Genomic DNA, 24,128 nt, shown 5'->3' on the forward strand with positions numbered 1-24,128 from the left:
AATAGTATTTTATGTACTTATACTATAATAGACTTATAAATATTAATACCTTTATACAATAAGTCAAGTTGTTTAGGTCCACTGTAGCCAATGGCCAAAGTTTTTGTTGTTGCTTTTACATTCATTGCTATGTATGTGGGACACCTTGCACTTGCAGAAACTGACAAAAAAATGTGCATGTGTGCTAAAGCAGCTGGGGTGCTGGGCAGGGATTGGACATTTCACCCCTGGACCTACAAAACAGTTTTCTCACCTGCCAGAAGAACAAATAGAAGGACGTGCAAACGAAACAGTCAAGTCTCTGCTTTCTGAAAAAGGAGAGATTGATAATATATCAGACAGTGGAAAAATCTGGTCAATGTGCATAGTGGTGGGCACAGTAGAGAGACTCCCTCGCAGCTCTTCAGGGTAGAGTGTAGGTCCAGCAAGGCTCATTAGCCTCCACTCCTAACTGGCCCTGAGCAACCTTGCAGCTCTGCACACTTCTTTCCCCTGCACCCCAGGTGCTAAATGTCCTGTTATTTCAGATCCAATATGTACCTCAGCTACGTTCATGTTTTCACATGGCATCGTGCCTAGCCTACTAACCTTTCTGAAACTCAGCCCTGTGCTGCTGGTACAGTCATGTCTTGCACTCCAGCAGAGGCAGAGCTAGTAAGCATGGCTGTACCTGAGATCACTCACCAAGGAGTCACTTAGCTACCTTTGTACGTGCTCCCAATTCTCAGTGCACCTGAATATACAGCCAATTTGAGTCCAGCAGGGCTTATTGAGTAGAAACTTGCAGCCAGGAAAATCAACTACATTTTTTCATGCCCTGAGACATCTCTGGGAGCCACATAGATATGCTTCTTTGATAATAGTAGCATATACAATCTGTCTCAGCATCCTGGCACACATAAACTGAACCCAGGCAGATCAACTGAAGAGAACTGAAAATGGACTGCAGTCACTGAAGTGTCTTACCTTAATAGGCCCAACTTTTTTCGATTTATGCTTTCCTTCTCTTCCCACCTTCAATTCATCCTTTCCTTTTACAATATTTTCATACTTCAGCAGTTTTTCTTTGTATTGCATGTATTCATTTTTGAACTTTTGAACTCCAAGATCTTCTTGCCCCTTCTGCTTGGTTTATGCCTGATTTCCCTCTGCATATATCCAACATCCAAATACAACATTTGTTAGTGTCACTGTACCCTGGGCATGCAAATTTGATGGCATATGTAATTATTTTTATTCCGTGCTGAATGTAAAATATGTGAGTTTGCCTCCTGATCTTTGGAAAGGAAAACATAATGAAATTAATACTCTCTAATTAGACAACAAATGTATTTTTATTATCTTAACTCATTTGGGAATTACCTACAATAGCTAGAGCACTGCCAGTCATTATTATCTCCAGAGTATTTTCTGTCTGTTACAAGTTTTCACTAAATCCTTCTTTTCTTTTCAGCCTCCTACCCCCGCCTCCTACCTCATGTATAAATTTAAGGGGCTATGAAAAGAGGGTTGTATCCTCCTTGACTCAGACCTCTGGAACCCATATCCCCTTTCCCACCTTTGTAATTCCTAGATCAGGTTCACCAGGGAACCAGCCCAGTCTGTGCTGAGAAGTAACAATGGGCAACTCCTGCAAAGACACACCAGTGATTAGTGTTGCTCTTTCCTCCTGTTCCCAGTCTGGTTCCAAACAACTTGTGGTTCCTCTCTGACATCAGCTGAACTGCCTCTCCCTAGTCAGAGAGGTGCATCTTATTATCCTTACATGGTACAAATTTGCTGCATTTATCCAACTGCCTTCAGAAGAAAGTGCCTATGCCATTTATAACAAGAAGACACTCTGCTACTGCCTCCACTATCTGCTGTCTTGCATGAAATTAAGTCCAAAAAGAAAGAAGTTCATTTATGTCATCTTTCCCAATGTGCAAACCTTGTAAGAGCCTGCAGACATTTCCCTTATCTTAGGTGATACCTTCCTCTTGCTCTGGCCTTCTGCACAAAGTCCCCAAATGTGCCCCTTAAGGGACTCACTTCTATTTTTCCTGGCAGTCTAGACAATCTCATTCCCTTTGTCCTTTGAGGTTTGTGGGGGCTGAACTGCAGATGGAAGATTCTGTAATCGTTTCTTATGCATGAAGTCTCACGCTTGAATAGGCTATTATCTTCCAATCACGAATGCTTTTATGCTCATTTTAAAGAACTAAGAAGTATTCTGTGAAAAACTTTCCTCCTCTTCAAGTAAGTCTGCCTTTAAACAAATAATGAGTCATTTATGAGGAAAAACAAGAAATAAACTATTGCCCTTGTATTACAGACATGTTATTGTTAAATAATGGTCGAAGGCTTCAGACAAACTAACCCTGGAAACTTTCTACAGTTGTTTTGCAATGTCCTTTCCTTTTTCTTTCAGCACAGTGGAATGGAGATAAATCAGGCTCACCTGTGCAGAAATTTAGACTGAAACCATTTTGTCTGTTCCAGGTACTGGCCAGCCTGCGTACTGTACGGAATAACTTTGCCGCATTAACCAATTTACAAGATCGGGCACCCAGCAAGTGAGTGTCAATTTTTGGCCACTGAACTTTTTGCAGTGATACTTTTTAAATGTAAACTAAGAATAACAATTAGATGTTACAGATTTCAGTCTGTGCCACCAAATCTGCATAAAATGTGGATGAGTAATGAGTTTATTAATCCCTTAAAGATGCTATACTTGATAGCTGAGACGACAGCCTCTTTGCCTACTAATTGCTCTTGCATTGCTTGCAGAAATATATCCTTGCATAAACTTGGAGTGGTTTTTGTGCAATTTACATGATTTTCAATAAATTAGTCATATGTCAAAGATCATTCAAAAATGATCATTCAGGCAGAGTCTGAGTCTTGCAAATGAACCAAAGAGAGCAGACAGCAACACTCATTGTGAGCTACTTGCATGATCTGAACCTAGAACTTTGCCTAACTCATTCAAGATAATGACAGCCCACTTATCCACAGTAGTTCATGATTATAAATGAGACATTATAAATATGGTCTTTCTCCAACCGTGTTGGAGCGTCACAGTTAACATTAATGTTAGTTACACTGGCAAATTTTGTGGTGGAGTCATTTCCCTCACCCAAAATGTGCATCTCTAGAACTTAGAAGTAATTAGCATTCCAAAGACAGCTGCCTACCATTGCGTATGCAGCAACTGCCACTAAAATATATGTCCAGCCCCCTTGGTTGGAATATGCAGACCCTATGTGGCCCCTGCTTGCAGTCATCCAGACATCCATACACAGCTGTGTCAGTCCACCAACTTCTAGCTTTCATCAATGGGCAAAGCAGTCCACTGAGCTGTTTGCCCTAAAGATTATTGTGAAAGGTATATGAAAAATAGTGTGTGGAATGTATATGCAAAATAAGGGAGTGAAAAAAAATAATAATGATAAAAAAAAAGTATTTCAAGTCAGAGAACATGGGAAGTGCAAGCCATGTTAGGATAATGGTAACTATGTATATAAATTAAACTTTGAGCTAGGTGTAAGCTCTAGGTATGATTAGGCAGGTTTTTAATGAACTTGTAAATTCCTAAAATATTCCTTTTTTGGAGTTCCCAATCTGCAGAGAGGTTTCAGGGTCAGTTGTGAATTCCCTTCGACACTAGAAAGAAGTATCTGTTCTAATTGAACTTTTTCTTTGGCAATGCCAGGGTATTCCAGTCCCAAATAATTTCCCAAGGAAATGTATTTTCTATTATATTGTTCAAGTCATTTATCACGCTTATATCTTCTATTCCTTTTCTTTTAAACAGACGATCGCCAATGTGTAATCAACCATCTATTAACAAAGCAACTATAACAGGTAAGAAGAATTAATATGACTAAAATTCCTCTGTGAAACCATCATGGGTTTCTAAATTTAATACTTATTTATAAAAATGTCTCATTGAAAACTGCCTTTTATAATAATAACCTTGTATTCTTTCATATCCTTATATCTGTCTTATTGAAGAGGATGAGTCATGTGTTGACTCAAACTGTCGACTTTCGGTGTTGTATCATATTAGCTTTCTGATTTCTGTCGTCTTATCCTGGTTTTAATTTAAGTTTTTTCCCTAATTATTTTTTTTACCCCTCTATATACCAGTGTGTGACCATGTCATGATTACCTTCATTAGTAACATTTTGCAATAAAATGTAGTAGAATGAACTGGTATGAGGAATGCATCAATGTTTGTTTTGAGACATGGAGTTCTGTAGTTTTACTGAGGCAAAGTCTTCACATTACAAGCCCTTAGGTAATGAGGAGAAATTTTCAAAACCAGCTTTTCTGATTTAGGATGGTAAATTCTATTTCTGTAACATTTGTAGGTGCATAAGAGAAAAATAATTCCTTTGTAAAAGACACTATTATTTCTAAAGAAACATTAACCTGAAAACAGGACTGGCACTGTAAGTTACGTGAACACTTTGAAAATTTTACCCTGTGGCACTTTTGGTTATTATTATTATTATCATGGCAACTTTGTCGTGGACTTCTTTATGGGAACACACTTTATTTGACCTCATATTTTTTACATCATATTAATCCATGTGTTCTTACACTGTGTAATTTTCCAGGTAGTTGCATTCTCTATGGTGTGTTGGCAGAGTGAAAGAGCATTTGCTTTGCCTCTTGATGAAAGTATACAGACACTTACTAAACAGCAATTTATCATTTAAACCAAAAACTTAATGTTTCCAGAATTTTCAAAATAGCTTTAGTCTTTTTTAATTGTATAATAGATTTGTAAGTCAAGGAAGAAATGGTACTTCAGCTCTTTTGAGAAGTGCGGCTTTGTCATGTTCAATAGTTTCTGTCTTTAGGCCCTGGAATGTGTTAACATTGTTAGTTTGTTACATCTAGCCTCACACAATATGCATATTTACCTCTAAAAAAACCAATCTTGGCAGTTCTGTACAATTTTACTCTCCTAGAAACTGATCACATAATCTGACCATTTGTGTGTAGGGCTCATATGGGAACAGAGGTTAAATCTTTGAAGCTATTCTTTAAACAGGAAAGCATCCTTAGTTAAGAATGTTCTGCCGTCATACTTAAATTCATGGTAATTAAATAAATAGGAAGGGGAGACAGGTAAATGCTTAAATCAGTTATAAACCTTTGTTAATATATTCCTTTAAGGGATAATTTTGGGCATTGGTTTCAAATTACTCTCCTTGAGACATTTTAGTTATTGATAGATATGATGCCTATTTTTAATTGTGGAATTTGTCTCATACCACGCAGTCATCCAGAAGTCTGTTACCTTAACTGGAGATAGAGATACTGGAAAACAGGGTTCTTTCTTTGGTTCCAAGGGGCTAACTTTAGAAAGCCTGTAACACAGTAAAATCCCTGACAGTAAAAGAAAATGTGATACCCAGAAGAGAAGATACACATACATGTGAGCACACAGTGAGCCTACCTTACGTGCTCTCCCACAGTTGTTTGCCTGAGGTCAACTTTTTTCCAGCAGGAGAACCAGCTCAGACAGCAGGACTCAAGACACACTCTGCTGGAAGATGCTGTTGCTCTTTTTAAATTCCCCCTCAGATCTGAAGGTTTCCATTCAGTTAATCTTCAGAATGCACTCTACATGTCAGAAGCAATAAATCATCTGAAGTTTTAATATTTAGAAGGAAGGTGGTGCAGTCAGTGCTGTAATTAATCTAGAAAATGCTTCTGTGCCAAGAAATTTAAAGGAAGCAAGAGAAGGCAAAGAATAGTAAGGATAATTTAATCTAATTTAGTTTAATCTGATTTCTCAGAGATGCTGCTGGAATTGCTGTGCCCAAATTATGCATTGAAGTGGGTGAGCTGGAGCCTGTGCGCATTGCATATAAGTGGCTAAAAGACTTTAATGATATAGGAAAGATCTTAACCCACTATAAAGCATGAAAATGGCTACAATTCATTTTGACTGTTGAATGGAGATTGAGGCTAGATACTATTTTGCCTGAACAGGTTTGCCTGTTCTTAGTCATAGACTGGTTTTGATATTTCCATAGCAACAAATTTCATGGCATAAGCACAGAAGTATGCATAGGTGCTTTCTTGGAGCATAAAAAATCCTAGTAAAACATGTTGCACTACAGCACTATGCCAAGAAAGAAAATACATTACAAACACTTTGCCTGCTCTTCACAGAATGATTGAAAACCCCATCAAATGCTACTAAGCTTTTGAATTCTTCTGGGGAATGTTTGAAATGTAGCTTGTGCAGATCCTTCCTGCTGAGAAATCCTCCTGGTTGTGCTGTTCTCAGAGTTCATGTCATGGAATATCCAGAACAATACACCAGACAGGTGGAGCCCCATCCCATCATCCGGATGGCTCAGCTAGCAATCTCAGCAAGAACTGATCACCAGTGTAACGAACTAGGTGACTGGAAGGCACAGTATCACTAAACTATGTCAATGCTAAACCAGAAAGAGTTTAAGAGTTTAAGTAAATGCTCCATCTTAAGATGGAGCATTTATGTTGCTAAGCTTCCTGGAAGATTTGTCTTTGGCAAGACTTTGACTGAAGAATGGGACGATCACAGAAAGCAAAAGTTTAGCAAAAGGGAACTACTGCAGAAGATACGGGAAAATGACAAAGGAAAGATAAAAAGGAATTTGGTAAAGCCAAGTGACTAAAATAGCAATAGCAAAATTCTCCCATTTACTATTTTAAGCATTCACCCTGAGGCATAAATGTGGGAGAAAATGCATTAGCAAAAAAATAAGAAACTGTGGAATTGAGAAGCAGCACAGGAATCAAATGTTCAGATTCTCAGAAGCAACAGCAACCACGATGGCCTTAAAATCTGCAGTAATTTTTCAATGTAAATATGTAGAAGTTGATGATCAAAATATGATCTGTTCTATTCAAGACATCCACATGAATCCCTTTTGGAAACTGTGTTGGAAGAAGCTAATGAACATCAATGGCATACTGGATCTTCAGTATCAGCCAAGTATGCTATAGCATGCCGGATGTTCCTTTTGCAGACAAATTAGGGAATAGGAGGTGGGAGCTTTTCATGTAACAACAGACTTCTTAGATGGCACTTTTCTTACTTGCTTTAGATATCTAGGATGTAGATACCTATTATATCTATAGTCAGTGGGAATAAGCAGACATGCAAACTGACTTACGTTAGATGTCTTCTTTAAAGGGAGATGAATTGCTCCCTAGAAGTGCCATCTCTGTCCCACAACTGAGACCAGCCTGTTTGCTGTACAGTGCTTCCATGCGTGGTGTTCTGTGCTTCAACCAGAAGAGGGGTTCCTCTCACTATGAGTCACGTTTTCCAGGCAGTGACATGAATGGTGTTTCACTTCAAGTTGATAGTAATTCTCTTAACACAACCAGTGTATTATAAATAACGTTTCATTTTCAAAAAAATCAAACTAGCTGTGACTCAAGGATTGAGCTTGCAAGTTTTAATTTTTGACTCACAAAAAAGTGAGCAAACATTAGATATATTTTGATTGCTACAGTTCTAATATCTGCATTTCTAAATCAGAATAATTTGAATTAGGAAGGAACCATATAAGGTCTTCCTTGATATGTTTCAGATTTAAAACAGATAGGACAGCTCACAATTTCTCTGTCCATTAATGACAATTTGCAGACTCAGTCTGGTACCTGCTTTTATGTGCAAAGATTTTGCATGCAGGAGGAGGTAAGTTTGTCCAAAAGAATGAGTTTCCAAGTCTCCGAATACTACAACTACAGATTAACTGGCAAGTCTTAGTTAACTTGAAACCACAGACACAGGGTCTGATTCATATATATGCATATATTAGATAGACATAGTATCTAATTCATAGTAATAGCTTTAAAGTAGATTTAAATTTAGATTACATAAGTGGCCCTTTACATTACAAATACAGTGCCAAAGGACCTGTAAGTGAAGACTTGTATATGTAACAAAAAGGTAATTTAATTTAATCATAAAATAAATCATAATTGCAAAATTGCACTTTTTAGACGTTGTTTACAATTTTGCACCAAAAGCTAACCCAAACCTATTTCATCAGATAGAGGAAAATATATGCAATTTTTCAACAACAAGCTACATTTCATTTATTAAAATGTAGGAAGCATGTGGCTTAGTGTCAGGAAAACCCCTTAAGATTTTGTTATGTATACAGAAAAACACAGTGATAGAGAAATACACTATTTGCAAAGTTTATGAGGTTATATATCTAACTGAAATAATTTGCTACTCCGTGATTTCATTGCTTCTTGGACTTGAATTACACTCTTTACATGCATCTTAAATCTAGCAGAAATCAATATCCTGCTAATTAAATGGAATTTCTTACAAGTTTTTCATGGGCTTTGTCCAACACGTTTTATGATTTGTTTTGATGAGCTTCAGGTTTCCCAACTAAGTTTATGTTTGTGAAATGGGATCTGCCAGCCTTTTGCTAGAGATTTTATTTTATTAATTAAAAGTATAATCAATCATTATTTAATAATTAAATATTAATTAAAGATTACCCTCCTGTCTTTCAGTAGGACACACTTAAACAAATATCACAATGGTAAGCTAAACATCTATATTCATACAGACTAAACCCTTTCTAAATACAAGCAGCTGGACATAACAAGAAAAAACAAAAGTTACAGATGAAAATTAGTAGGTCACATCTTATGGCATTGGGAATAATGGATTATTTTGAGTGTGTAGATCTCTATGTAAGTGTATCTCACTCACACCAGTTCTGTAACTGAAAGATTTTACTGAATAACAGGTTGGAATTAAAATAGAATAAATTCTTGTTCAATAAGAAGTAACATTCTTGATATACCTTAAACTGTTCAAAAGTCCAGAAAGCAAAGTGTTACATACCCTGCTGACTCTTTCAGGGCCTGACTGGACTGTACAGTGTATCACTGCATGGAGATGTCCTCAATAATCCAAATGCCTTTTATTCTTTCCTGTGTCTGGGATTCTGCCAGAGCACAGCAGAGGATAAAGTAAACGAGATCATGAGTGGGCAGAAAAAAGCGCAAATGCATGCCTTACAGAGGTTAATTCCTGCAATCTGCGGTAATAGCCACTAGGTTGGGAGTGGGTACATGAGATTGAGGGGATCATAATGTCTATGAAAACAGAGGCTTAAAAATAAAGAATATTTCAGGTTTTTAACAAAAGAAAACTTGTAATACAATATCAGTGTCACATTTTAAAGTGCTGATGACCTTAGATTTCATACCCAGATTTAGGCACATACACAAAACATGCACTATTCAAGACGTAATTGCAGTATATGTATCACTCCTCTAGATTTAGTAAGCAGGATTACATTTATAACGAGAACTTCCCCTTTTACTTAATTTGCCCACTGAATATATTTTTATCTTATTACAGAAAAGTACTTCTATGGTAAACTGCACTGCCAAACTTTTGGCAGAGGCAAGGTAAAATGTTCTGAAATCTTCATTCAAGTTCATTGAGTAAAGGGTGCTTTCCTGAAACCGTGGAGAAACCTGAGACCCTGGTTTTAAAGAGGGATGGTTTTGATAAAATGGCCTTTGTTCTTTGTGCAGTATGTTGAATTGTATGTAAATGTTCTCTTCTTTGTACTTTTGCTTATATCTGTACACCTATGGATATTTTGAATTATTTAACTCACCTCAGGCAATTATTTTAATTTCAGAGTAAATACCACAGACACTTACATTTTCAAGTGTGAATGTGATTTGTAGCATTTTCACGTCTTTCAGTCTGTGGTAAATACCATCTATTATTTGAGAAATTAGCAGATGTCTATCCGCAGACTCGTGGCAGGTTAACAGTATACATCACCAGTGGTTGAATTCAAGCATTGCAAGTGCTTTATATGCACAAAAGTCACTGGCACGCACATGCCGGTCCACCTCAGTTTACTTCCTAGGGGAATATGTTCAATACTCGCATTTATGACCAGAATTCTTACTAACAGTCAGTTAAATGTGTCCTTTCAATTTCTGTGAATGCTTTTGAAATTCCCCGTTTATGTGAACTATGTGAAGACAGCCACATTCATTACAAATCTTTTCTCAGATAGACCAAAAAATAGCACATTGTGTTGTCTGGTGTGGATTTTATGCTATGTGAAGAGTAATAGAACAAGAGAGAGGAACTGACAAACTGAAAGAACACTATGTGGAAGGTTATATACCTATATTAAGCTGTTCATATTAAGGGAGTCCTGAAAATGTGTTTTTTGGAAGATAACCATAGCACATATACATGTGAGTGCTATTTGTCCCTGTCAATTTATGATTTTGTTATTTCTATCCAACTCAACTCCTGCCTTTAAAAACAAAAGGCCTCTTCCAAACTCACATCCCAGTCCTAATATTCTATTTTAAATTAAATTGAAGAACTTGACACAAAAAAACATTGTAGAAGTCCGAGTTGACTTATTTATCCTGTTTTCTTGCATGGCTACTCATTTAATTATTATCTATGCAACACTATTGCTCTTCCATCCTTTCTAAACAAATAAAATATTGCTGGTGTTATTTAGACCTCTATGGCACAGACCAGTGTGAAAGGACAATTATTCTCTGCAGTTGTTACTTTCTCTTGCTGCTAGTACTTCTGACAGCCTTTAAGCATTCACAGTGGCATCAAATTTTGAAACTCAGTAGGCAATTTGAAACTAGAGAGAAAAATGCTAAGGGAAAGGAAAACACATATTTTTTGTCAGAAAAAATATATTTTATCACAACTTAACAGTGTTTTCTTCTGGGAGCCAGACAGAGGTAGCCTCCTGTCAAAACAAATTGTTTTCCACCCACCACACCTGCAAAGCTGTGACTGAAACCCAGGTGTGAAGTGATAAAAACTTCCTATATGGACACCTACACCCAGACTGAAACCCCAAGAATTGAAAGAGCTGCCCAGACCCAATGTTGCATGGAACTCCAGAACCTGGAAGTCCCCCTAGGATCTGAAGGCAGAGGTGGATGTCACAGGTGTAAGTGTGCCCAGCTGGAGGAACTCCTCATGCAAGTGGCCATGTTACAAGAGGAGCTTAACAGACAGCACACCTGGACTTGTGCAAAGCATCTGATACTGACCTACATGACATCCTTGTCTCTAAGATGGAGAGACATGGATTTTATGGGTGGACCACTCGGTGGGTAAGGATTGGCTGGATGGTCGCACTCAAAGAGTTGTAGTCAATGGCTTGATGTCTGCGTGGAGAGCAGTGACAACTGGTGTCCCTCAGGGTCCGTATTGGGACCAGTATTATTTAACATCTTGGTCGGGGACATGAACAATGGGATTGAGTGCACCTCAGCAAGCCTGCAGATGACACCAAGCTGTGTGGTGTGGTTGATACTCTAGGTCAGGATGCCGTCCAGAGCGACCTTGACAGACTTGAGAGGTGGGGCCATGCAAACCTAATGAAGTTCAACAAGGCCAAGTGCAGGGTCCTGCACATGGGTCGAGGCAATCCCAAACATGGATACAGGCTGGGCAATAAGTGGCTTGAAAGCAGCCCTGCAGAGAAGGTCTTGGGGGTATTGGTGGATGAAAAACTGAATATGAGCCAGCAATGTTCACTAGCAGCCCAGAAAGACAATTGCATTCTGGGATGCATCAAAAGAAGGTGGCCATCAGGTCGAGGGAGGTGATTCTGCTCCTCTACTCCACTCTCGTGAGACCCCACCTGGAGTACTGCGTTCAGCTCTGGGGCCCCCAACATAAGAAGGACATGGAACTGCTTGAGCGGGTCCAGAGGAGGGCCATGAAGATGATCAGGGGGCTGGAGAACCTCTCGTATGAGGAAAGGCTGAGAGTTGGGCTTGTTCAGCCTGGAGAAGAGAAGGCTCTGGGGAGACCTTATAGCAGCCTTCCAGTACTTAAAGGGGGCCTACAGGAAAGCCAGAGAGGGCTTTTTACAAGGGCATGTAGTGATAGGACAAGGGGTAATGGCTTTAAACTGAAAGAGGGTAGATTTAGATTAGATGCAAGGAAGAAGTTCTTCACTCTGAGGGTGGTGAGGCACTGGAACAGGTTGCCCAGAGAGGCTGTGGCTGCCCCATCCCTGGAAGTGTTCAAGGCCAGGTTGGATGGGGCTTTGAGCAACCTGGTCTAGTGGAAGGTGTCCCTGCCCATGGCAGGGGGGTTGGAACTAGATGTTCTTTAAGTTCCCTTCCAACCCAAGCCATTCTATGAGTCTATGAATTCAGATAGCATATAAAAAGAAAAGGATTTATATTGTGCAATCCAGAGCAAATACAGATTTGGCTTCCAATGAAATCCCTCCAGCTGGTCCATGTAGTTCAGTAACCAATTAGCAATGCAGATATCCTTTGTTTATGCTGGTTTAGCTATTCTGTTTGCAAAACGAGCTCACAGTTTTCCAACAAACGTTCTGAATAAAGGATTGACAATCATCAGCTTCAGTGGAGTTGAACCAATCCCTCATCAGTACTGTACAAAGTACTTTAAAGAGGCCTGTATATTATTTTTTTTCAAATGATCAATAATATTTTGCATAATCAAAACAGATTTGGAAAACGGCAATATTTACATCAGATACTCTTTTTAGTTAATCATTAAAGGCCTTATCTAGGTTTTGATAGCTAAAATGAGAGTTATCTCATTTACAGCCTTCTTAGCTGCAATGAAAACAGAATCATATTGCTTTGTGAGATACAGGGCACAAATTACATTCAGACTGAAATTCATTCATATGTCTCCTGCCCATAGTGAACAACATATGCAGTGAACAGGCAGGGAGTCAGAGGCAAAGGAGTCTGCTCCCCAGCCACTCTTTCACAGTCACTTTGTCACTGTTGGGGGGGAACTAGCAGCTTCTTTCCTTGCACATACAGAGTTTACGGGCATTTGATATTCATAAATGGATGCCATATTTGCTTATATTCTATGAAAAACTAGTGCTCTCTGTCGTAGTTTGTGCAGCATTGCCATGTGATGTCATGAAAAAATACCTGCTCAAAATGGATCATTTGAAAAGATAACTATTGAATTGTATTTCCCTGTTAATGGGAATAGTATTTGTGCCTCCAGTTCAGCCCCCTTCCTTGGTTTACGGCAGAGGTTGTTATTGACAGGATACATCTCTGAAGACTTACTGAATGCTTTCTCCATCTTGATTTGTAGACCTTTAATTAATGTTGCAAAACTTTTCTAACTGAATGAAAGATTCCAAATGAAATCTTTATCTAGTGCTCCTTTAAGTTCAGTGGGTTTCTTAAATAGTGATTAACTTTCTTGAGGCAGAACAGCAGGAAGAGGATTGATGTGGTTTTGGACAACGTAAGCTGTTCATGTATCATTTCACATTCAAGGAAGTGAGTAAAACCAGGGTGAAAAATAGAGTACGATCTACATTTGATTACTGCAAGGTACCATAGAAAAATCTGAAAAATTCAGGCTTTCTATACAGTGAAAGTATGAGAAACCTAAGAGCTTTCAGGATCCCTTAGGATGTTTAAACAATGACTTTTCCTGACTATACTAATTGCAAAATGGTGGTTTACATTATGTCATTTAAAAATGCCAACTAACATGTATTATGAAAAGATGCATTTTGCCCAGTATTATGCACACCTTTTGTTTTGCACTTCAACAGTGACACCTGATAGTCAAATGTATAAGCTTCCATAAAATAGCAAGTTACTTAAACAGAGAAGTACAATCATAGTTTAAAAAATTCCTGGCAAGAATGTCCTTGTAATTGAAACTAACCATCCAAATCAACAATTAGAAAATAACTGTCATCGTTTTGCAGTGTGTAGACTACAACACTTGGCCCTTATGTATGATTTGTAATTTCTTAACAGTCTGTATTGGTGGAAACGTGTGGTTGGGTTATCCAAGTGCATAGAGCTAGAAGCCAGCATAGGGCTGACCTCTGCTTGTAAGCTTCATCCAGCACTTAGGTTACTTTTCCTTAGGACTGCAGTGTAGTACAGCCTTGATTTTGAAACAGACTTACACATTTTGGAGTCAGAACAGTGATCACTTTAAAAAGAAAACATGAGAGGCATTATCAATCTCCACATTGATAATCTGATATGCAACCAAACACAGATCATCACTTCTTACCTTTAAATAGGTCTCATATTTTGCTGCATCAGTAAAAATTCCTGTATCACCATTTCACCCAAACTGTCCATTTTACTGGAAAGACAGAGAGGATGACAAGCTCCGTGTGCTTCCTCTTTTCTTTTCAGCCCAGCTGTGTCACTTACAGTTGAAAACTGTACATGACCCCAGGCTGCATTTACCGTATCGATAACAACAGAACAACTGGAGAGTGAAAGGTGATTTGGTTTGTAGGACTGAGGTGAGAAGAATCAGAAAGAAAAATAGGCCTCTTGTGTGTGTCATTTTTCTCACTGCTGTTATGAATGCAGCCCGTTGGCTGATGAATATAGAAAATAAAACTGTGCAGATGTGGCTTCTGGTATGACCGTTGGGTGCAGTTGGAGTGCACCTTTGTTCCACATTTCATCCAGGTTCTGACATCTCTGATCACTGATACATTAACTTCTGTCCAATTGAAAAATAAATTTGGAAGTAGATCTCTTTTCCATTAACAGGTTACGAAGAAACTGGTGCATTAAGGCCTATTCACTTTCCTGAGTATCCATTTAAAAAAGAAGGGCTACATTGAGATCACCCATTAAAGTGCCTAAGTTCTGCTTTTATTATATGCAGGCTCCTAAGTATGGAGCCTGAACAAAGCAGTGAATCAGAGCAGGCAGCAACCACGGTCAGACAACCCTAGAAACAAGCAGGAATAACAGCTCTTCTCTTGTGGAGTAGGAAGTTCTGCAGGTCTCTCCACATAGTCTTTTGTTCGTGCTCAGATGAAATGAATAAATTACCCTAGGAGTAGTGCTCAGAGTTTAGGATCTGCCCCTGCACAACATCTTGTCCAGGAGTGACGTCATCACTGGACAACAGGGACAGCTTTTGCTCATTCTCTCTCTGACCTTATGCATTTTACATTACATTCTGCAAAGTGACTCATCTTGAGCTGGAACGAGTAATTCCAGGTCTAGTGGTAGGAAAATCGGCTTGTGCCTACCGCACTTTCTCACGAACTGGGATCAAAAAATTCAAGAATCAGAAATGCCTAAAACTCAGGCTTCTGCTCTCAGGCCAGAAGTTCTAACATCTTCATGCAAAAAGACATTTTTTTCCTGTTAGGCAACTCACCTCAGAAGACCTTTGGTGATGGGAACTGGGAAGTATGGAAGTAACTGGTTAGCATGGAAGTAACTGGTTAGGACACCTTAGTCACATATTCAGACGTGCCCCTGTGTTTCATGTTTCCAGTTGGCTGGCTCAGTGTACCAAATTCCTCTGAACAGCCCCTTTACAGTCAGGGGAGGCAGGCAGGTGTCTCAGGCAATCCAAGTGCTCTGTGCAGGCCTTAACCCCTCCAAGTGCCTAGGCAAGAGCTTGAGAGTCATCCAATAGACATTACATTAGTGTCACTATTCATAAAAGAGACACCAGCAGTGGGCAGCCTAACATAGTCCCAAATGTTGTATGGTATTCCCTAGCAGAAACCTGCCAGCGAAGAGTTGCAACAAGGAATTTGCCAAGCTTGCTTCTGGGACTTTGGGGGAAATGGCAGGAGGCACAGAAAGAGCCAGTAGATCTTACTGGAGAGCTTTCATTTGAAATCTTAAAAGTGCTGGGGTATGACTTCTTTAAAATTTCCTAATCAAATCCAAGCCATAGTACTCAGGCAGGTTTGCACAGCTCTGTGACTCTTGCTTTCTGCTAACAGAATTGGAAAATTTTGGGGTTTTTATCATAGTCCTTAATCAGCTCACAGTTAAGAAGATTCAGCTCCATCTTCTGCAGGAGCAGACTTTTTTGTACCAGGACTGTCTTGATTTTTTCCTCACTATGATGATGTTCTGAGTTAATGAAGCAGCTGTGGGCACATGCATAAAGTTTTAGTTGATACTAAATATTAAAGATTATTCCCAAATATTTACATTAAAATACTAGTAGCAAATTGCCAATCTAATTTGTTATTCTTTCCCCATGCAGTAAGCTAAATTAATTTCTATGACTGATAGTTATCTTTGAAAGTGTAAATTAGATATGAAATTGAACTAATTCTAAGCCAGATAAAAAATGAAGCTGACAGACAATAAATTAAGGTAGTCTCTCTTAAATTATAGGATGATATATGATAAAAATAAAAGGTTTCTTTCCTTAATAATAATGAACAAGGTAGGATTACATCTAAGTGAGTGAATTTTGCCACTAGATAACTTATTACTATGCTAAAGAAACTTGAAATAACTCAGGAATATATTACAGAAGTGACTACTGGATTAGCAAGCATTTAAAAATTCCCCTTGTATTAAGTAAGCCATATGCTAGTGGCTTACTTAGTGGACATACTGTAGGAAACATTAACTAATTAGTCTTTAATTGAAGGAGTCCAAAGATGATTAGAAGAAGCAGCCCAGGAAGAAGTCAGTGCCAAAAAAATGAAGGAGAAAATGAGAAAACAATTTGACATAGTCTGGCTACCTGAGCTAACTAACTAAATGTTATCAACGGGATGCAGAAAGGTCTGACAGATGATGGGAGGCAGCTAGTGGGAAAGAAACCAACAATTGTTTGGGGAAGAGTCTTTAATACTATTATTGTTATTATTGTTGATGTGGTTGTTGCTGTTATGATTAATATTACTGGTTTTGAAACCCACTTCTTAAAGGGAAAAAGCAAAATCAGGATTTGGGGAAGGTTTGTTTCTTTTTAACTGGAGTTTGGCAAATAGAAGCAGCAGCAATGGCAAATGAAACCCCGCCCCTCAACTGCTTTTTGTATTCTGTCCTTTCTGTTTCCTAAACAAAAAGGGATCTGTATGATCTATTTCAGCATTTCAGCTGCATAAATACTTTTCTTCTCCAGTGTGTTCCTTTTTTTTGAAAAAGGTGAATCTCAAAACTTTTTGGCATATGAGATAAAATGGCTGTTTGAACCTTGTCATTCCCCATTCAATATTCAACTCTGAAAATCTATCAGACAGAGGAGGCAGGCAGAGAAGGATTAGTCCTAAAGCAATCTATGTCTTTGCAGTTCAAGACACTGTTTTCAGAGAAAGAGCAAGCAGCTGACATACACACGACACATACACGTTTCACACAGGAAAGCAACAGTCAGGTGGTGAAACCACTTAGTTCTCATGCTTCTGCTACTTGGAAATGTATGTAAGGATGTTACTTACCAGACATAGATTTTTACTGTATGATATTGTGAAACCAAAATGTGATTTCCTTCTTCCTGCTAATTCTTACAATGAAGTCTGCAAGCCTTTGTTTTGCTGAGTAAAACCTGAAGCTGCAGCACCCATGAGTCTTTTACAACACTTTTCTCTGGTCTACTGCAGTTCTACCCTCCTTGCAGATTTATACTCCCTTGAGTTCCATGTCTCACCACCTTATCTATTTGGCTTGTTTGTTCTTTAGGAGGTACAGGTGGCAGTATGATACAATGCAGTGATAAGCCATAGTGGGAGAAGACACTAGGAAGACAAAGGATCCTTGTAGCCTCAGTACACATTGCAAAGAAGAAAGGCACAATTCTGTGCCACAAATGCTATTGTCTAAACATACCCACTGGAACACAGAGTTGATGCTCAAAGGAGTTAATGTTGCTTCAATAAATACTACGTGTTTGTGGTAAGACCCAGTGTGTTGAAACACTTGCCAGTTCTGCCTTGAAGTCTCTTTTCTCGAAAGATGGCATTAGTCTTGTCTATAAAATACAGGCTATAAAAATAGCACAGATTTTCCAAGAATCTCTTTGAAGACTGGTTGTTAAAATAAATAGGTAATTCTCCTTCATAGTCTACATGGGTTTACTGATAGACATTGATTTTTGAAAACTGTATGTTTTGATGATTCTGTGAGAGACCAGTATTATAGGCATTCCTTCCAAGCACAGCTCAATCCAGCAGAGCTGGATTATAAAACATCTACTAGTGCCACATTTCCTTTTGCAAAATAAAAAAGGTTGACATCAGTATTCTAAAGAAAAAAATTTCATAGAATAAAATAAAAATATAATAAAAGTTTTCACATTAGCTATAGTTCTTTGACTAAAAGTAACAACTCCATCCAGCGGAAAAAAAAAAAAATACAGTAAAATACCCCTCTTTCTCCCCAGAAGATGTTAGATGCTGCCTTTCAGAGGCAATATTTCAAGATGTTGACTGCTATGGCAATGTTCTGCAATAAATTTCTCAATTTTAAAAAGGGGGATGAAAAGTGTTCATGCAAAGGGACATGAATCCCATTTTAAAGCAAACTTTTGTGATTATGTGTGAAAAAGTGTTCCTAAAACTAGATTGATATAATTTTCTTTGGAGTCATTAATGGTATGAAACAGCTATGAGTTAGATCCTTATTTAAAAGTAGTCAGGCCTACCATCTAAAATCTGTAATGCATACTAGATAATGTAATCAACAGAAAGAAGCATGTGCAGTATCTGCACTTAATCTTTCTACTTCTCAGGAACCTTTTTTTTCTGAAAATCTACAGACTTTCTGTATACACTTCCTGTAGAAGTGTCAGCAACAAGTGGGAACATTTTTATTTCATAGTTGGGACCCCAATCAAAGGAGGCCCCTTGACTTTCTCATGGTCTGCATTGCTTCTCCAGTTCTGCCTCACACACTGATACACAGACTCATTCTGCTTCATTTTAAACTGCTCAGCTGAGAGACACCCGCAAATTTCAACTCAATTAGTTTAAAAATTAACCATTCTTCTTTTTAATTGCCTATGAATTAACTACTTGAAGCCTTGTTTCAGCAAACTTGAGGCATGTATTTAGGTCCCATAGATTAAATGGGGCACAGGCTATGGTTCAACATGTATTTCTGAGCAAAAAGATCAGTTTATGTAATTCCTGAACCCCATCACTTATTTCTTTCCTCTCACTACTCCCTGCAATATGCCATCAAGTTGTCTGTGCAGACACAGAGTGAAATAATCAAGGAACCCAACAGACTGAAAAACAACCTGTATGATCTTTCCTTTTTTTTTCTTCAGTCCGTAAGTTTTCCAGTTGATTCATTACACAGCTATTCGAATACTTGTCTGAAAACAAATGAATGGGCTGCTGCAAGGATATATTTAAACACCGAATGGTGTGATAGCCTGGCAACTTGAAATTAGCTTAAGCAGTACTACCGCAAAATAGTAGTGCTGGGTTTATACAGGTTTCTGAAGATATGGATGTGTTAAGTGTTGCCTAAGATCATTAGCTGCCATTGAAACTCTTAGCAGGCATACAGCACTCCGCATTCCAGTGCTGGAAAGTTTCCACAAAAATAAACCTGTTATTTGACTGGCAGAAAGATGGCCCAGATCACAGGCAAACATTTCTGTATGATGCTGAAGTAATTTAATCTCATAAAAAGTTACACAGGTCAAGAGATTTAACAATAGCCACATTTGTCAAATAAATTAAGGAACATGTATAGAAGTATATGAACCCATGAGCTTGCCTTTCATCATACTGTCATCATTTAATCCCCACAAAATGACAATCTGAATTGCTGAAAATTAAACTATAGATTGAATTATGGCAGTAGGCTTCATACAGAAAAACTAGTTTTACTGGAATCTCAGTTAAACAGATAAACCAAGTTTAGGTTTTAGAGTCTTTCAAAAATATTTAGAAAGAAATCAAAAGTACACAAAATGTCACATAGATGCGCATTTCCCTCATCTACCTGAGTAACATTTAAAATGCAAAAGCACGTATTTGGCTTTCATGCCTCCAGAATGTCTTACTTTCTTTTAACTTCTTTGTCCCAAGTGGATTTCTTTCTGAAACAACATCAACTCATTTTAAAGATTTAGCTGCCCTTTTCTCATATATGTGAAAAAGTCTTGCACATCAAAAGTGCAGATCACTATCCAGATGTGACATTCAGACATGAAACTGATGCACAGCACACCAAGTTCATGTCTCCAAGAAAACAAAACAATCCCCCATGAACTCTTACCGCAGATTGTAGCTGAAAGACGTATAATTCTTAGACAGAAAAGGTTCAAAGTAAGATTTAACTGTACAGACTCCACCTTACAGTGAGTATAAGCAAAGTATCTTAAAAACTGAAACGAACAATGATGTTGTTGCCCAAAATGCTTAACATGGAGAGCAGTTTGCTGAGGTAAACAGTTTCATCTTCCCTTTGTTGAGAAAATTACTGTATATCATAAGCATTCACGGCTTCTTAAAAATGAACTTAGTGAAGATTAACAGTGCTTATTACCTGGATTTCAAAATGTAATAAATCCCAATCAGTGGTTAATATATTAAAAAACAGTAACTAGACATTATCACGTGGGCTATTTTTCACTTTAGACATAGTGTTATAAAACTGTTTTAGAAAGTTTTCAATCTTCTAATTGGGAAAAAGGTGCAAGATGCAGAGTGACCATTTCCAACAAGACAAAACAGTCAAGGGACTTGAAGGACATTTTCATGTGTTGCAGCTTTTAGGCTAAGTCCTTTGGGTCCACGTGCGTAAGTCTGACCACAGAAGAAAGCTTATACAATTTAGTCAAGCTGAGCATGGTGCTCAGTGTGCAGCTGGGAGTTCTGCAGCCTGAGCAGGACTCCGTAGTCCTGAAATTGTGCTGCCACGATTGCATGACAGACATTGTTTATGGCCAGCAGAACTATAAATCCTTTGACTGCAACGTAGGCTGCCCTCAGAAGCTGGCTGTACGGACACGGCATTGCACTGAGACTCACACCTGGAATTAGTTCTAAGCTTTCTTGTATGATCACACACACGCTTGTGGCTTCCTCTCTCATGCTGCCTACCTCATTGTGAGGAAAAATCCCATTAATGTCTCCAAGATGCTCTGACAATCTGGTGATCAGCCATTTAAAAATCCAATTGCAGAGAAAGCAGAGGTAGTATCTCTATATGGTGTAATCATACTAGTCTGGAATACCATGAGAAGGCAAGAAGTCTGAAAACATCTTGGAACAGTCTGCTGGGTATATTACAGATTTAATGTAATTTTTCACAGTAGTTCAGCAAGTTGCAGAGGGTGGAAAAGGCTTCTGTTAAAGCAGACAATCTTGCTAAAAATTGAATGTTTGCTCTTTTGTAATTTCAAGTTATTTTTTCCTTCAAGTTATTCCCTTAAAACAAAGAAAATCCCTGTTTTAGTCTCATGACTATTTTTCTTTCATTCAGTTTTTACTTCTACCCTACTTATGACTTGATTTATAATGTCTTTTCTCCTATTTAAATGTCTTCATGTTTTTCTTTAAATGCAATTCTGCGATGTGTGATCATATCTTTGCAATCTATTATCTTTATTTTCCTTCACATCCTCTTTACAAAACAATAGCAGCAGCCACCAAAAAAAAAAAAAAAAAAAATTTTAGATGCAGAGGCTTAGAGAGGTTAGAATAATTCTACACCTACATGGAAAAACTTGACAAAATAGATCGTGTATAAGCATTTATCAAAGCAGTACTGGACCCAAGCACCTTTACACCTTTAGTTATAATACTGGATTCAGTTATGTTTCAATGCTTTTTAATCTATTAAATAACAATAGTTCTCAAATCAACATTTATTAGTCCAGGATTTTTAATTCTTTCAGAACTGTTATCAAGGAATATTTCTATCCGTTGGGTAATAAACTCACTTAGAACATTCCCTTTCTTTGCCTTGTGTACGGTTTATGCCAATGGAATAGTTTCACCATTCCTAAATACAAAATGATTAATATTAAATGCCTTATAGACTTTACTATAGGAAAAATTATGAATTTGTTAACACTAGGTCAAATATTCCCCATGACAAAGCCCAGTATTACAGTATTTCAGCAGATTATCATTTTATTGTCTGAGTTACTGATTATCTCATTATCTGGCAATGTTTAGACAAGGTTATTTGGAAGCTAGTGTTAATATTTCAGTACAGGGAAAGAACTTCCCCAGCACGTTCTAAGGCAGCCTTGCAAATGAGGACTGCAAGATGTATAGATATACCTGAGCTCACTGTATTTAGTTAGTGAGTACCAAGAGGAACAAAGGAGGAGAGTGTGCCCTTCATCCACCTAAGAGCCCACTACTAGTAAAGTCCCAAGCTAAAGCCCACAGTCTCACAGCTTCATGGCTGTCAGATTAAAGCTTGTTTAGCTATATCTGCTCATGCTATTATGATCACATCCCTGGCTGCAGTGGCAGCATAGCTTTAAACAAAACATATCACATGTGTAAAGCCCAAACTAGCCATGTTCCTGTTATACAAGATTGCTTCTAGCAGTTCTCAAACTCGGCTCTGTGTTGTGTTGCTAGAGGGTAGACTGTTACGAGATGGCAGTCAGGTTCCTTAAGAAAGGCTTTAGTCCACGTGTAATCAGTTGTTTTAACATGTGAAGTTGTTTAGCAGAGGAAGAGGATTCAGGAGATAGTGTTCTTAAATTTATTCTCTCCATACAGTCTGTTCTATTAGCTGAAGCTGGAAACAGGACTTGTTCTTTAAAGGGGGTGGGGGGTGGGGGTCCTGCTTACTCTATTTTTCTGTAAAGGCTTTCTCCATGACAAGAATGTTATTCATGATACTTAGACGGCCACTGTGTCTATGTGGCCATATTTTAAGATGGCAATTTCCACTCCTTGCCATTACAGAAACTCCTGTAATGCAAAAAGATGGCTTCAGTGTTACTAATACTTTGGAAATATGTAGCTGAGAATGAATGTCAGGCTCTCCTGTGAAGTGGAAATGTTAGCACAACAGACTGTATGTAGTCCATCACAACTGTAGATGGGAATGGAATTTCTTGGGCAAAGAGCATGGATCAGCAGTTGTAATTGTGCAAAAATATAAAAAATACCCAGCTAAAAAAAATACACTTGAGTAAATAGATATCCTCTGGCTACTAATCCTGAAAAAAAATATGTCTATGTAGGTATCTGCCAGCTCAATAATGTTCTAATATCTTCATATTAGACTTAGAAAAGCATTACAAGTCTATATTTTTTAAATACACTAATAAGAAGGGTCAATTTTATAATCTTTTCAGATGGTCTCAGAATACCTTTATAAATGTCACAATCATTAGGATTTTATTTACTTTTGCAAGTGCAGAGACAAAGCATGTTGTATGGTGTAGAAATTCTTTTCTGGCAGGCTTTTCTGTTACATTGATGATCTTAACTGGAATCTACATCCTAGACAAATAGAAGTCTTACCCCATTTAAGTGAGTTACACAATCAGAATTGTTTTTTATAAGCTTAGACTCAGGAATCTCACAATAACTTTTGAATTTCATTCAAAATCTATACACAAAGAAAGAGCAAAATACTATTTTCCTGGTGCCAGAGACTCTTGAGTCCATCACAGACTATAGCGATGGACTTCTGGCATGTAACTCTCCATTCAAAGCTGCCAGTTCTACTGTATCTTAAAACTATTGCATTCAATATAAACAGAATTCAGGCAAAATTGTTCTCCAAGATTATTCCCCTGGTCAATATGCATGAAGCCTAACTGCTTTTTTTTTTGAAGTGTATTTAATGAGTAGAAAGCTAGGTTCCATTTCATTCACATCTCAGTTGCTGTTCTTGGTTTGAGTGTGCAGTCTGGGATTGAAACAACCCTCAGTGAGCAGGATTTGATTAAGCCTTTTCAGGCCTGGCCTAGATTTGACTTAATTTCTCAGCTTTGGTTTCACTGCATTTTCAACTCACTACATAGGTGGCATGCATGATAGGAGTCCTGTCACAACATGCCATTTGGTGGTGTAGCAGTTGTTTTCCCTGACAAATCTGATGGCTGGTCTGTATTTGCACCTTTATTGCTGCATCTGGAAGACTGACAACAACAACAGGCCAATTTTAAAAAATAAGGAATTTAGTCCTGGCTTTAGGGAGCTGTCTGTGAATGGATTAAGCCTGGTTGCTGCAAACTATTTTTGACACCTTTTTTTCAGTTATTTTTCATCAAAGGCCAGCTGTGGCTTAATCCTGTTGATTAAGCAGGATGTGTTTGTAAAACATCTGACCTTCGGAAGAAGAATAATCTATTTTGAATAACGTAGATATTGGAC

At 38.0% G+C, this 24,128-nt stretch overlaps 1 protein-coding gene across 6 annotated transcripts in view; it reads left to right on the plus strand.

The window, feature by feature from the left end:
- PDE4D (phosphodiesterase 4D) overlaps positions 1-24,128 on the plus strand; it is a 659,227-nt gene that overhangs the window by 545,865 nt on the left and 89,234 nt on the right. For all 6 annotated transcript variants that reach the window (XM_030004269.2, XM_030004267.2, XM_030004270.2 and 3 more), the window contains 2 exons: positions 2,482-2,555; positions 3,797-3,846. In XM_030004269.2, the coding sequence (XP_029860129.1) occupies positions 2,482-2,555; positions 3,797-3,846 (124 nt within the window). The remainder of the gene's footprint in view (positions 1-2,481; positions 2,556-3,796; positions 3,847-24,128) is intronic.

Source organism: Aquila chrysaetos, chromosome Z, assembly GCF_900496995.4.
Source record: "Aquila chrysaetos chrysaetos chromosome Z, bAquChr1.4, whole genome shotgun sequence".
NCBI classification, from domain to species: Eukaryota; Metazoa; Chordata; class Aves; order Accipitriformes; family Accipitridae; genus Aquila; species Aquila chrysaetos.